Source organism: Patagioenas fasciata, chromosome 3 (assembly GCF_037038585.1).
Source record: "Patagioenas fasciata isolate bPatFas1 chromosome 3, bPatFas1.hap1, whole genome shotgun sequence".
NCBI lineage: Eukaryota > Metazoa > Chordata > Aves > Columbiformes > Columbidae > Patagioenas > Patagioenas fasciata.
The window spans coordinates 125173087-125187722 of record NC_092522.1 but is presented as its reverse complement, the minus strand read 5'-3'; the positions used below and the strand labels follow the sequence as shown (position 1 = coordinate 125187722).

Here is a 14636-nt window from a genome sequence, read left to right as displayed (position 1 = left end):
ATGCTGTGACCTCTTGGCCACCTGGGCCCACGCTGCCTCATGTTCAGCTGCGGTCAATGAACGTTTTCAAGCACAATTTGATCTTTCTGTAATCAAACACAAAGGAAGGGTTGGAAATTGTTTTCCAGGCTGGCTGTAGAACATCAGCAGCAGCTCCAGCCAGCTCTGATCTCTTGACCTGCCTCAGCAAAGGGGTTAAAAGAGCCAGGAATTGTAAAGGCAGGAGGGACATTACAATCATGTCACTGGGCTCCTACAAGAGGCGGGCTGGGACATCTCAGAATTTGTTGTTATCTCCAGTGCTGAAAAACCAAACAAACAAAAATACCCCCACACCCCCACCAGCAAAAAAACTCAATTAAATGATTTTGACAGCACAATCCACCAGCCCTGCACTGAACCATTCCACCCTTCATTTGCTTTGCTTTGAAAAACAAGGGATTTGTTTCCAGAGTGAATTTCTCTTGGTTTCAGCTCACAGCTACTGATTTCCCTTCGCACAAGTCATGATTTTATCCAGCCCAAACCAAAACCTTTCAGTTCATTACAGTCATAATGTTTCATTTATTCGAAAGGATTTTCAAACCTTTAAATATAGTTTACAAATGAGATTTCAAGATCAAATGTTTCACGATAGAGTTGAGGCGGTTTGATGGAAATTCACCATGGATCTTTGTCTCTCCAGCTCGGTGGGGTCAGCACAGTGTGGCAAATCGTTCTGATCGACTCCAATTTGTATTTCGCTGCACAAAGAGAAGAAACAGTCTAAACCCTCCACAAAGCTCCGGGTTTGAGTCAGCCCGTGGCTGGCGTTTGCTAAATAAACAGCACCTTTCCAGGCCACATCTTGTGTTTTCCAGCCCTCCGTGGTCCCATTGACAAGCTGGGGTTGGAGCAGGTCAGGATGCTGCTCCCCCTGACACATATACATGAACAAAAGGAAGATTTGGTGATAAATCTCCTCACTCACTCTTTGACAGCCTTTTTGTTCAGTCCTTGTGTCCAGAATCAATTGCCTTTGCATATTAAATAACTTATAATTTCTCAGTAAAAGCCAAGTGGAGGTGGTTTCTGTTTTGCTTTGATCCGGTTTTCGGTTCTGCTTTGATCTTTGTAGCTGCCGTTTGCCTTTCAGAATAGTTACTGTTTTTAGCAGAGGTATTTTTCTGGCTGTTTTGCCCAAAGTGGTGGTTTTAGAAGGGCTTTGGACATCAGGGCTAAGGTAGGGCCAGTGGCTTTTGCAGCAAGATGAACTCACAGCTTTGATTTGTAATTAGATACAGAGAATGATTTTCCAGGGAATTTGAGGCAGTAGCCTGGTGCAATCTGGGCTGGGTAAGTGGAGCATGACCACATAGAAGAGTGAGAGGACCTTCTCTTGGTTCGTTCAGAAGAGGCTTGAGATGAAGCTTGGCCAGACCCAGTGGCAGGTCCCTCCCGTTCCCATGATCCAGCCAGGCTGGGACACCCCTTTCCCAAACCAGGGTCTACCCAAACCTCCCCAGGGACACCCATCGCTGGGCAAACCCTGCCTGGGGTTGGGATGGGTTAGGCCAGGTAGGAGCAAGACACCAAGTATAGAATCACAGAATCATTTTAGTTGGAAGAGACCCTCAGGATCATCGAGTCCAACCATAACCTATCCCTAGCAATGCCCCGTGTTCTGAGAACCTCATGTCCGTCTGTCCAGCCCTTCAGGGATGGTGACTCCAGCACTGCCCTGGGCAGCCTGTTCCAATGCCCCACAGCCCTTTGGGAAAGAAATTGTTCCCCACATCCAACCTCAACCTCCCCTGGCGCAACATGAGGCCATGGAATAATTTTGGTTGGAAAAGACCTTTAGGATCATCGAGTCCGATTGTTAACCCCACATTGCTGAGTCCACCTCTGAACCACATCCCTAAGAACCTCATCCATCAGTGGGGTTTGGCAGCCCAGGACTTCACAGCAGGGCACAAATTCTTCACAAGGTGATGCACTGCAGAGAAAAAACCCACCAACATGACACAGCTTCATCTGCTCGTGGTGCCTTCAGCTGCTCGAAGGGTTTGTCTGCTGGTTGAGGCTTTTGGTGTCTCTTTTTGGAGTCTGTAGGTTGAGAGAGGTTCTCCTGCCCCTCTGCTCTGCCCTGGGGAGACCACACCTGGAATCTTGTGTCCAGTTGTGGCCCCTCAGTTCCAGAAGGACAGGGAACTGCTGCAGAGAGTCCAGCGCAGCCACCAAGATGCTGAAGGGAGTGGAGCATCTCCTGTGTGAGGAAAGGCTGAGGGAGCTGGGGCTCTGGAGCTGGAGAAGAGGAGACTGAGGGGTGACCTCATTCATGGGGATCAATATGGAAAGGGGAGTGTCAGGAGGATGGAGCCAGGCTCTTCTGGGTGACAACCAGTGACAGGACAAGGGGCAATGGGTGCAAACTGGAACACAGGAGGTTCCACTGAAAGAGGAGAAGCAACTTGTTGGGGGTGAGGGTGTCAGAGCCTGGCCCAGGCTGCCCAGGGAGGTTGTGGAGTCTCCTTCTCTGCAGACATTCAAACCCACCTGGACACCTTCCTGTGGAACCTCAGCTGGGTGTTCCTGCTCCATGGGGGGATTGCACTGGATGAGCTTTCCAGGGCCCTTCAACCCCTGACATTCTGGGATTCTGTGACTGTCGTGTCTGATGTAGCTGCTCTGGGATGCATCAGCAACTCCAAGTGAATCCCTGTGCAGGAGAAAGGCTGCAGCACCGTGTCAGGTCAGACACAATCTCAGAATCCCAGCCTGGTTGGGGTTGAAGGGACCTCTGTAGATCCCCTGGTCCAACCCAGCTGCTCACGCAGGGTCACAGAGCAGATCACACAGGTGGGTCCAGGCGGGTTTGAATGTCTCAGAGAAGGAGACTCCACACCTGCTCTGGGCAGCCTGGGCCAGGCTCTGGCACCTCACAGCAAATAAGTTTCTGCTCATGTTCAGATGGAGCCTCCTGTGTTTCAGTCTGTGCCCGTTGCCCCTCACCCTGGTGTTGGGCAGCTCCTGAAGCCAAAGACCTGCTCTCCAGCTGCCTCTTGCACAAGGAAAGAAGACACTTTGGAGTTAGCAAAGCTCAGATATCAAACCAGCTGTTCCTGCCTCCCAGATTTTGCAGGCCCTTCTTTCCTCCCTTGGGGGCTGATTGTGTCTTCCTTGTGTGTTGCAGACCAGCATCTCCATAGAGATCAGGTACCAGGCTCTGGACGGGACCGTGGGTGCATGGAATGACAAGGAGTTCCTGGAGACCCCCAGCGTCCACTCGGAGGGGGACGGCAGGTACCCCTCTGAGACAGACAGCCTCCTCTCTGGCCACCGGCAAGGCTCAGACATCTCTCCGGGCAAATCCAACCAGCAGTCCACGGAGAGGAGCTTCAGAAGGTAATGTGGGGCTGAGCACTTGGAGATGTGTGAGGGCAGCAGGCCTGGGGAGGGTTTGGCTTGTCACAAAAGGACAGCATTGCCCCTGGGCTCTTCTAAGGTGGGTCACATCTCCTGGCTGTCGGAAGAGCCGTTAGCACAGGTGAGGTTGGGCTGCCAGTGTCCAACCCCAGTGCCAGCAGGTCCCCCACACCTGCTCAGCACTCAGCTGAACCTCCCAGCAAGCACTGAGGTTTTTAGCATGATGCAAATGTAATTAACTATAGATTCGGAGAGGATTAAGGGTCTGGTTTTTGGTCAGGACTCATCCTGGATGGGATTAGAGCCATGTGGGGTGTAGAGCCATGTATGGGGTGTAGAGCCACGTGTGGGGTCTTGCATCTTGATGGAGCTTGTGGTGACCCCAGAACTGAGCTGCAGGTGTGCTGAAGGGTGAGAGCATGTTGGTCACAAAATCACACCAGTGTGGTGCTTCTGGGGTGGAAGGTGACAGTGCCAGTGCCACTGACCCATGTCCCTGTGCTGGGGACATCCTGAGTGTGCACATCCAGTGTCCCTGTGCTGGGGACATTGTGAGTGTGCACATCCCATGTTGACATTGCAGAGGCTGGAGGAGAAGGCAGGGACGCCATGGCAGGAGAAGGGGACGAACCCTTGCTCCTTCCTTGCAGCATCAACCCTCAGACAGACAAGCACGAGGCTTCTCTGAGATATTTCCATGGCAGCACGTCAGGACCTCTGCCCCTTACCAGCCTTGACTGAAATCCCGTCCCAAAGGCAGTGCCTGGGCCAGAGCCCTGTTGGGGTTATCTGAGGGACCCATCACCCTGTGGTGGCAGGTGGGGACACCTCCAGTTCTTCTCAGGGATGCTGCTACCAGCTTTATATTAATTGAACGGTCCTTAGCATCACCCTTGTGTCTTCCTAAGCTCACGGGACCTGACACTGGTTGAAAACAAGCTCAGGGGCCATATTCTGCTGTTCTCTGACCCAGAGCTGCTGTAACTGGTTGTAAACCCTCCTGGTGACTGGGATGGGTGGAGAGGGGTCAGGACTGGGGAGGCTGCAGTTGGTTCTCCATGGGATGACACGCAAGCTGGGACCAGTTCTGCCATGAGCTGTGGCTTTTGAGTCCTTGGTGGGGGGAACAACCCCTTCACCACCTCATATATAACCTTGAGGCCAAGGTGTGCATGGGCACTGAGTGATGCTGGGCCAGATCCAGCCCACCCCATCATGGGTACTCTCAACCCCGTGCTCAAATCCCCACCCAGCTCACCAGACAATAGAGTTTTGCAAGTGTAAAACCACTTGGCTGTAAATATATTGGGCTCCCGGGCTGCTAAGCCAGATTTTCAAGCAGGTTTACATAGTTTATGCAGTTGTGTTGTCCACGATAGCGACTTTTTTTGTTTCCACTCCAGTAGTTTTCAATTAATTGGCCTCTTTCAGTTGGAAGAGTGGAAACATCAAAGTCCTGAAGTTGCTGAAAGTCTCATGGAAAGAGATGAACTGGTGGAGGAGAGTGACTGTGAGTGGGACAGGCAGAGTCCCCAGGTCACCCCCACTCTCCTGGGGTGAGCGCAGCCCTTGTTCAAGGGCTACAGCCCCAAAGGTGTCCCCAAATCCACAGGGGAGCCCGGCCGGAGCTGTGAATCCAAACACGCTCCTTGGAATTGGCTGTTTTTCATGCAGCATTTACAGGGCAGGCGCAGCTGCAGCCGTGCATCCCCCCTGGGGTTACGCAACTGTGTTCTTCAGTAGTGTTTGCTTGCTGCCTGGGTTTAGCACTTCATTGTGGCCATATAAGGGCAACATTTCTTTTTCCCCACAGTGTGGAATTGAGGGAAGATATTTCCAGCCCCTCGCATTGCTCTTAGGCAGTTAATTAACTGTGTGAGTTGGGCTGAAACCTGGGAATTTTCAAATTGCAAGTGCCGTTTGGTTTCCTGCTCAGTGGACCGTGATGCTGCTGAGCAGGGAGGATGCTGAAGGATTTAAGGAGGATAGCAGAGCAGGGCACCAGCACAGCGCGGCTTGCAGAGTGGCTTTCAGTCTGTCTGTCCATCCTGTATGCTGGGAGATCATTTGGAGACGCGGGTAGCACGATGTGCACGTGGCTTTGCTGTCGCTGGCGATGCCGTTAACAGCGCGTGGCTGATGCAGCGCTTGCAGCAGGCGGGCGGATGAATGGAGGCTCCGGATGAGTTTTCCAGCAATGTAAAGTAAATCTATAAAGCTCAGCTCAGCTGGAGGTTGAGCACAGATGTGTTTAGCCTGGAAGATCCCAGTGGGGTGTGCAGTTTGCTGAGCTCTCCTGCCCGGTGCACGGTGTGGCTGCTGAGCTGTGCTGGAGCAGAAGGGCTTTTTGAGCTGGTTTGTACATCACTGGTGAAAAATCCTTCCTGTTGGAGACCTGAAATAATGCAACGGTTTATAAGCAGGCAGCGGGGCCGTGAGGAGGTTGAACACCACTGTGGTGTTCGCATGTTACTGTGATCCTTGCACTGCATTTTTCCACAGGTCAGCAGCTCTTGGTGGATGGGTGAGTGGCTCCTGGTGGTCACAGTTGGGTGAAGGTCCCTTGATATTTGGCTTTAGTTTCTCCTTCAGATCCATGATGCTTTAAAAAATAAAATCCCTTTGTACACAGGACTTATCCACCACTGTTTTAAAGGAGGAGAAAGAGGAGAATCCCTTAGCCAAAAAAGACAGGCATGCAAGTCCCACTGTCCCAAGCTTGAGTTTGCATGTGGTCAGTGGCCTCAAGTTGCGCCAGGGGAGGTTGAGGTTGGGTCTGGGAACAATTTCTTCCCCAAAGGGCTGTGGGGCATTGGAACAGGCTGCCCAGGGCAGTGCTGGAGTCACCATCCCTGGAGGGTTGGACAGACGGACATGAGGTTCTCAGGACATGGGACAGTGGTGAACTTGCTGGTGTGAGGTTACCAGTTGGATTTGGTGACCTTTAGGTTTTTTCCAACCAAAATGACCCCGTGATTCTGTGAACTGCACTAAACCAGGTTTCACCTGCTGCTTTTGTACCAAGGAGCTTCTGCAAGTCCTCAGGTTTGGAGCCTTGTCCCCCAGGAGATCATTTGAGTTCGGGGGCTGTCAGGTTGGCTGGATCTTGCTGTCCTGCCAGCCCCAAGGGACCTGCTCATTAATGTCACCACTGCGTCTGTTCCGAACACTGATGGCAAGGGCTGATGTTTTCTGTGTCACTGCCCTGGCAGGATGGAAGAGGACGAGATGTATTACCACAGCGAAGATGAACTTTTGGGAGAGGGGGACACCCTTAGCCAGGGATCCCTCAACACGAGGTAGGGAGTGGGTCAGCACCCACTCGTGCTGTGCCCGCGGGGTTTGCAGTGCTGTGTTGCTCCTGCCCTGTCCCTTTGGGTGTCCCACAAGCGTCACCCCTGGATTTCCATTTCTCGGCCGCAAGAGAGCTGGTGGGGAGAAGAAATGGAGTGGCTGGAAAGACATCCTTGGAAAGGATGCTCAGGAGGGGTGCTGGGATCCAGCATGGAGGAGGGGCTGGGGTGCCACCTCACCTTTGAGGTCCCCATGCTTCTCCAGGTCCCACCACCCATCAGGCACAGCTGTCCCCAGAGCCAGCTGAGCCGTGTCCAGCTCCTGCCGATGTGCTGGGGATCCCAGTGCTGTTTGCGGTGGCTGATCTTGCGGTGCGGTGCTGTGAGTCCTTCCCCACCCTTTGCCAGGGACAGCTGGGGGAGCAGCTGCACAAAAGAGTTCAGGTGAAACCCAAAGACCAATCTGATGAGTTGGGAGCAGCTCAACCAAAGGAAGGAGCATTTTTGGAGGGGATTCTCAACTCGTGTGGGTCCAGGGATGGCAGGAAGCTCATCAGGATGGTTTTTCCTACACACGGCTCTTCTGGGGAGCTCATTTCTCGTAGCAGCTCCACACACAGCCTGTTGCTGGGTGCCTCAAGCTTCACTAGCATGAAGATATTGACTCTGTCATGGGAATTGATGGCCACATCTGTACTGGTGAACATCTCTGTCGAGTCTCATTAATCAGACAGTGCCAGGCCAAGCACCCGAAGTGCCCATAACATTAGTAAATTATTAGGATGGTCTCTGAGAAGGTTTTGGCTGCCTGTCCCTGACCCAAACATTCATTGGGCAGGGTTGGGGGTACAACAGTCCCAGAGAGCACATTAAGGGTTGCCCATCCAAACCCTTTCTTTGGGTTGGAAGCATTAGCGTGGGTGTGAGGCATGCCGGGCAGTTTGGCTTCAAAAGCAGGGGCTGTGCCATTGAAATTGTAATTTCATAGCGCACAGGAGGCTGTAGCACACATCCCGTGAGCAGGACACCCCTGAACAACGGCTGTTCCTGCACATGCCCCAGGCTGTAGCTGCATCTGGGGTGACTGGGTGTCTGGAGATGAAGGGACAGTCAAAGAGCCCTGACAAGGCTGCTGGGTGCCTGGGGGTTCCCAAATGCTCAGATGCCACTCAGGCCTGGCCCAGATGTGGGGGATGGCACACCATGTATTGGATGGGGCATTGAGAGAGCAGCGCCCAGGAGAAGGACTTGGGGTGCTGAGGGTGAGAGATTGGCCATGACCTGGCCAAAAAACCACCCGTGTCCTGGGCAGCATCCCCAGCCCCGTGAGCAGCAGGTCTGGGGGGATCCTGCCCCTCTGCTCCTGTAGTGACAGGACAAGGGGTGATGGTTTTAAACTAAAGGAGGGAGATTCAGGCCGGACATGATGCAGAAATTGTTTGTGCTGAGGGTGGTGAGAGCCTGGCCCAGGTTGGGCAGAGAGGTGGTGGATGAACCATCCCTGGAGACATCCCAGGCCAGGCTGGACGGGCTCTGAGCAACCTGAGCTGGTGAAGATGTCCCTGCTCATGGCAGGGGAGACTGGGGGAGCTGGGAAGGTCCCTTCAACCCAAACCATCCCGTGATCCTGTGATTCTATGATTGCTGTGCAATGCCTTCAGCTTCCCGTGGTACCACTGCTCGGTCTGGGGACTGAGATGGGACAGCCCTGCTGTACCACACCAGCCTTTGGGCTTGGCCATGCTATGCAAGCCCAGTTCAAAGCCAAGCCTAGCTCCTGCCTCACCTTCAAGGTTTGGGTCATATTGGGATGAATTTCTCATCATTTTGGCCCAGGACAGCCACAAATCCAATGTCTGTGCGGGGCAGTGAGATAAGCTGTGAGGATAAGGGGAGAGAAACCCCAGGTTGGACTGGGAGGGGGGGTTCAGCTTTTGTATAAGCTGGGTACCTATCTGAGGAATGGCTTGGGGTGAGCTGATCCCCCAGGGAGAGAAGTTGGACTTGAAATCTTGTTGGCAGCTCCTTTGCCTGTAATCCTGTGTGTCTGTTCCCATCCTCTGTGTCCCCCTGTGGGGGCTTTGAGTCTGAATGAAGGTTGTAGGAAGGTTGCCTCTGGATTTCCACAGGCTCTCTGTCAGCGTCCTCTCCATCACAAAGCTGTTTACCTCCTCCCCTGGTTCATTAGGGACATTATTGTGTTATTCAGCTGATTCCCTTTGCTGAGGGGATGGAAAAGGGGAGGGAGAAACAAACAGACCTTGAAATGGGAAAAGCAGCAGTAACAACAAGGAATAATATACCAATAGTGCTGGGCTTGCCAAGCACTTCTCAGCCATTTGCTTGCAGCCTGATCGAGGTGCCGGCGATGCTGGCGAGACGCGTGTTGGAAACCTGAGCTGGCAGCGGGGTTATAGCAGAATTATTTGCAGCCAGGCTGAGTCCCCGTGTTCCAAGATCCAACCTCAACCTCCCCTGGCGCAACTTGAGGCCGTTTCCTCTGCTCCTGGCGCTTGTTCCTGGGGAGCAGAGCCCGACCCCCCCTGGCTCCAAGCTCCTTTCAGGCAGTTCAGAGATCAGAAGGTCTCCCCTCAGCTCCTGTTCTCCAGCTGAACCCCCCAGCTCCCTCAGCTGCTCCCATCACACTTACGCTCCAGCCCCTCACCAGCTCCGTTCCCTTCTCTCCACTTGCTCTAGCACCCCAAGGCCTTTCTTGTAGAAGATATTCGGGATGTTACAGCACTGAGCTGTGGGCACAGGATGCTTCATTTCCCTTCTCTTTGTCACTCTGGGCTTTATCTCCCTTAGCAAAGTGAGACCCATGTGCCCCGAGCTCAGCCTGCGCTCAGCAGCAGGATCAGAGCCCTAAGGGATGGCACATTCACTGCCCATGCAGGATTCCTGGCAAGAAAGTGCAGATGCAAAGCTCCTTTTGTTATTTTTTCCTCCATGACAAGGAAAAGTGTCCCTCCCTGCTAATGACTGAGGCGTAGAGACGGAGCACATTGAGAAATAAGGCTGCAGTCGATAGAGCTGCGGGAAGCAGTGTGGTGGAGGCCATACTGGAGCAAGCTGCCCAGAGTGGGTGTGGAGTCTCCTCTGAGACATTCAACCCCCCTGGACCCACCTGCGTGATCTGCTCTGTGACCCTGTGTGATCTGCTCTGGTGACCCTGCATGAGCAGCTGGGTTGGACTGGATGATCTCCAACCAGCCTGTGACATGTGGGAATGACTCAAAGCTGCACCAGGGGAGGTTTAGACTTGACATTAGGAAGCACCTCTTTACTGAGAGGGTGCTAAACCCTTGAACAGGCTCCCGTAGAAGTGGTTGATGCTCCATGGTTGTCAGTGCTTAAGAGGCATTTGCGCAACGCCCTTAACAACATGATTCAACTTTTGGTCAGCCCTGAAGTGGTCAGATGGTTGGAGTAGTTGATTGTTGTAGGTCCCTTCCAGCTGAAATATTCTATATTCTGTTATATTCCTTTCCATTCAGTTCTGTTCTATTCTACAGCCTGAAAGGAGCTTGGAGCCAGGGGGAATCGGGCTCTGCTCCCCAGGAACAAGCGCCAGGAGCAGAGGAAACGGCCTCAAGTTGTGCCAGGGGAGGTTGAGGTTGGATGTGGGGAACAATTTCTTCCCCAAAGGGCTGTGGGGCATTGGAACAGGCTGCCCAGGGCAGTGCTGGAGTCACCATCCCTGGAGGGCTGGACAGACAGACATGAGGTTCTCAGGCCATGGGGCAGTGCCAGAGTGGGTTATGGTTGGACTCGATGATCCTGAGGTCTCTTTCAACCAAAATGATTCTATGATTCTATGATTCCATTCCATTCTGCCTTTGCCTGCCTGGGACCAAGGGCTCTGTCTGCAGAGCAGGACGAGAGCTGGACCTTCACCACCTGCTCCAGGACGCCTGGGCAGGGCCACCCCTGCTCGGTCTGGCTGGGTGATTAGTGAGGGTGTGAAGAAAAGGTTGGAGAGAGGGAGATTTCAGCAGTTGAGGCGGGTTTTTCAGGGATGATGGGGCTGCATCCATCCACACGAGCTTGTGCAGGAAGGGGAAGATGCAGAAGATATTGGTGCAACACCTCCCAGGGTCAACCCCCCCACCAAATCTGCTCTGGGATCAATCCCCAGACGGATTGCAGCAGCTCTGGAGGCGTTAATGGCATTTTAGCACTGTCTGTGTGTCAGCCGAGCTCCCCTGGTGCCAGGAGGGTTTTGCACAGGAGGACACAACGCCCTGAGAAATGTCGGAGGAATTGAGCAAAGCCGAGCCTGGCTTGGGCTGTGGCAAAACTGTGCTGGAGTTTAATGTGAATCAAATGGGGAAAAAGGGAAAAAAAAGAGATGATGGTTCATACTCAGGGTTTTTAAAAGAATTGAAGAGCACTTTGATGTGAACCATCCTCTTAATTCTGAAAAAACTACTTGTTTTTCATATAGAATCAGCCAGGATGGGGTGAGGGCAGGACGTTCCGAGGGAAAAAGAGCTGATAATTCATCTTACGTCGTTCCAGGCAGGCACAGGGTACAGCACCGACCCAGTGAGCCTTTCCCAGCCTAAACTGCTTTCTGAGCAAACTCACCCCCAGCAGAAGGCAGGAGGAGAGTCAGGAGGCTGGGGCGAAGGGGACCAGTCCCTTCCACACTAGACCGGTTCCCAGGCACCCAGATAACCACAGCAAACCAGTCTGGGCCATGGCGGAGCCTGCAGGCACAGCGGGGGTGGCAGAGCAGGATTGGCCCCGTGCCGGGTGGTGGTGGGTGCATGGAGTGCTTTGCTGTGTCCGTGTGTTCTGACATTCTCCCTGTTCCGAAGCAAATCATCCTGGTGTATTTAAATACTGACACAATAGAAGAGCCCTTTATTTTTGTATCACAGAGGTTTTTTTCCTCTCTCTCTGTAAATGCCTCAGCCTTGGAGATGATGCAGAAGAAGATCAGCACGTTAGGTAAATACCCACCTCAGCCCTGAAGTCCTGTCCCTGCAATGCTGAGGCACCTTCCAAGCCTTGCTCTCCAGAGAGCGTTTCCTCAAAGCCAGGCTTAAATGTCAACACTTGGAGGCCCAGATCTGTCAGGTCTAGGCTTATGCATTTCGCTGGGGCTGGTGTGAGAACCTGCTCACCCTGTGGAGTGTCCATGTGAGGAAGGAAGCCTGGACATGGGGTGGCACCTTCCCATCTGTTGGGTTGTTAGTGTGGTCCCTGTTGAGGCTTTGGCTCAGTAGATGTCTGGGATGGTTTATGATAGACCAGGGACTATGATGATGTCTACAACTACCTGAGAGGAGGTCATAGTATGGAGGGTGTTGGTCTTTACTCCCAAGGAACAGGTGACAGGATGAGAGGAAACGGCCTCAAGTTGCGCCAGGGGAGGTTGAGGTTGGATCTGGGGAACAATTTCTTCCCCAGAGGGCTGTGGGGCATTGGAACAGGCTGCCCAGGGCAGTGCTGGAGTCACCATCCCTGGAGGGTTGGACAGACGGACATGAGGTTCTCAGGACATGGGGCAGTGCTAGATTTAGGTTATGGTTGGACTCGATGATCTTGAGTGTCTCTTCCAACCAAAATGATTCTATGATAGAGCAGGGACCACCCCCAAGTTGCCTGGATGCAGTTTGTTGGGAGAAGGGACTTAACCTGTGGAACACAAGCCCTGTCATGGCCAGAGAATGGGCCTTGGTCCATTTATTTACCAACATAGATGTCTCTTTACATCCCCTCTATGGCCAGTATAGAGAACGGGGACCCCACGGGACTGCCACAATTTGTGTGGGACAGGGCTGTGCACGTCATGGCTCCCAACCAACTCGAAACCGAGATCGCGGGAAGCATCACCTGATAGCTGTTGACCTTGAAATATTCATGGGCAGGACAGAGCTCTGCAGCCGAAAGCAATCTGGTCGCGGTGAATTATTGATGGAGGCTTTTCTTGTGGGGACCCGGTGGATTCAAAATGTATCTGACTGGGTTCAACCCTCCCCCTGCCACTGGGGATCTCCACGGTCACTGGCTCCTGAGCTGGGGTCGTTGCCAAGCACTGGATTTGAACTTAGTGATGGAAACACCCCTCTTGACTGGTCAACATGGGCTGGTCAATGACGCAAACATGTTTGCTTGGCACTATTGCTGCTCACGGTGGCTTTCCAGAGCTGCTGTGTCCATAAGAATGAGTGAGGTACATCCCAGCACCATCTTCCACGGCCCTGGGAAGCTCAGCAAGGCTCTTGCGATGATCCTGATCTTCCCAGGTTGTCTCTATAGTCAAAGGAAAGAGGGCTTTCCCAAGGCATGGTCACCCACATAGGACTGTGCGTCTCCATCCTTGGCTGGCATGGGAGACCAGTGTAGACAGGTTCAGAACCTCCATGGCCAAGCAGATAAGGAGGGTCTGAAACTGCTACCTCAAGTGTGGCATTTGGGCACACATCTTAAAGATGTCCCACACCGGACCAGTTCTTCCATCAGCATCACTGGGCAAGTCTGGGGTCCTTTTTATCCTCAACAAAGTGAAATTATCTCCTGAAGACAATCAACCCCTCTCTAATTTTCTCCCATCCTTCTTGCAACCCTTCCGACGTACCATTCAATTGCTGGGTGCACACGGTTGAAGTCACCCCTGTCATCTGTCACAGCACCCTCGTACCACCCCCCCGCCTTGGCAGGGATGTCCCTGCACCCACCAGGTCCCCGTGTCCCTTGCTGCTGCGAGAAGCCTGACACTGTGGTATTTTACCTTATTTCTTTTCTCTCTCCGGTGCCTCTCAGGATTAAGTTTAACGATGGATACAAGTCAGTAGCAAGGTACTAAAATGTCATCACTGGTGGGATCTTGGCTTTTTTGGAGGTGGGGGTTGCTCTCATCCCAGCCCATACCCGTCATCCATGTCCCGAGAATACGTGACTGTCCAGGCATAAACCAGCCCAGGATTTGGGATACAGGCCAGTCTGATTTACGCTCCAAATCTTCCTTAATCCAAATTAATTCCCGGTTCTTGAGCCAGGAGAGTAGGGTGTGTGGTCCAGAGCTGGGTGAAGCCAACGCTTCCCACACCAGCATCCCTGCAGGTGCAGGACAGCAGATGTGAGCACATGAGCCCTGGTCTCCAGGAGCTTTCTGTGGGACCATCCACACCTGCAAACCTCCTCCAGGTCACGTCACAAAGCGGGGGCAGATCCTGTGCTCCCTCTACAGCCAAATCCCACAAACCAGGGTGATGATCACACTGTCTGTGGGGCTAGTGGACTCCCAGGGGCACCATGATTAAGAATACATCTGCATAAATACATTTATCTGGCACGGGTGAGTCCAGGACAATGGTGCCAGCCCCAACCTGTCCCAAAAAGTCTGATTTTCATTGCTGCTGCCCAGTGTTTGGGGGGAGGTGGAGAGGATGGAGCAGAAACCCCCAGCAGAGCACTGTGGGACCTGGGTGGTGGCAGAGCTGTGGGACAATGTCCCCTCAGTAGCTGGCCACGCAGTGTTGGCCAAGGCTCTGATGTGCGTTGCACTGAACGAACCTTATCAGTACCAGCCCAGGAGGATCCTCCCAGGGGGTGGGCAGCCGTGAGCCCCTTCCCCATCCTGGCTGGTCCCCATGTGCCGTTTTGGGGGGTATGTCTGGGTGGGTTTGTTTCTTCCTCACATTCATCCTCCTGGCTGTGTCTCTTCCAAACAGCGAAGACCCTGAAGATCTCAGGTACTGGGCATGGTGTCCCCGCTTGGCTCAGCCCTTTGGGCATGGTGTGTGCATGCGTGTGGCATTGGGTACCAAGCCCTGCATGGCGTTTGGACCCAGTAGAAGGTCCTAACAGCTTCCTGCCCTCTTCTTGTTGGGGGGTAGAGCTTTCCTCTGTTCCCCTCACCCCCAAAGAGCAGGGCTTCTTTTAATTCAGTCTGTTCTCCCCTTTCCTCAGCAAGACACATTT

The 14636-nt window shown here is 53.1% G+C and overlaps 1 protein-coding gene across 5 annotated transcripts in view; it reads left to right on the top strand.

Moving 5' to 3' along the window:
* Window positions 1–14636, top strand: part of OTOF (otoferlin) — a 114538-nt gene that overhangs the window by 40285 nt on the left and 59617 nt on the right. For 4 of the 5 annotated variants that reach the window (XM_071807220.1, XM_071807219.1, XM_071807218.1 and 1 more), the window contains exon 5: window positions 3176–3387. In XM_071807220.1, the coding sequence (XP_071663321.1) occupies window positions 3176–3387 (212 nt within the window). Of the gene's footprint in view, window positions 1–3175; window positions 3388–6620; window positions 6708–13475; window positions 13512–14386; window positions 14408–14636 lie in introns of all 5 variants that reach the window. The other variant, XM_065833915.2, reaches the window with a different exon arrangement.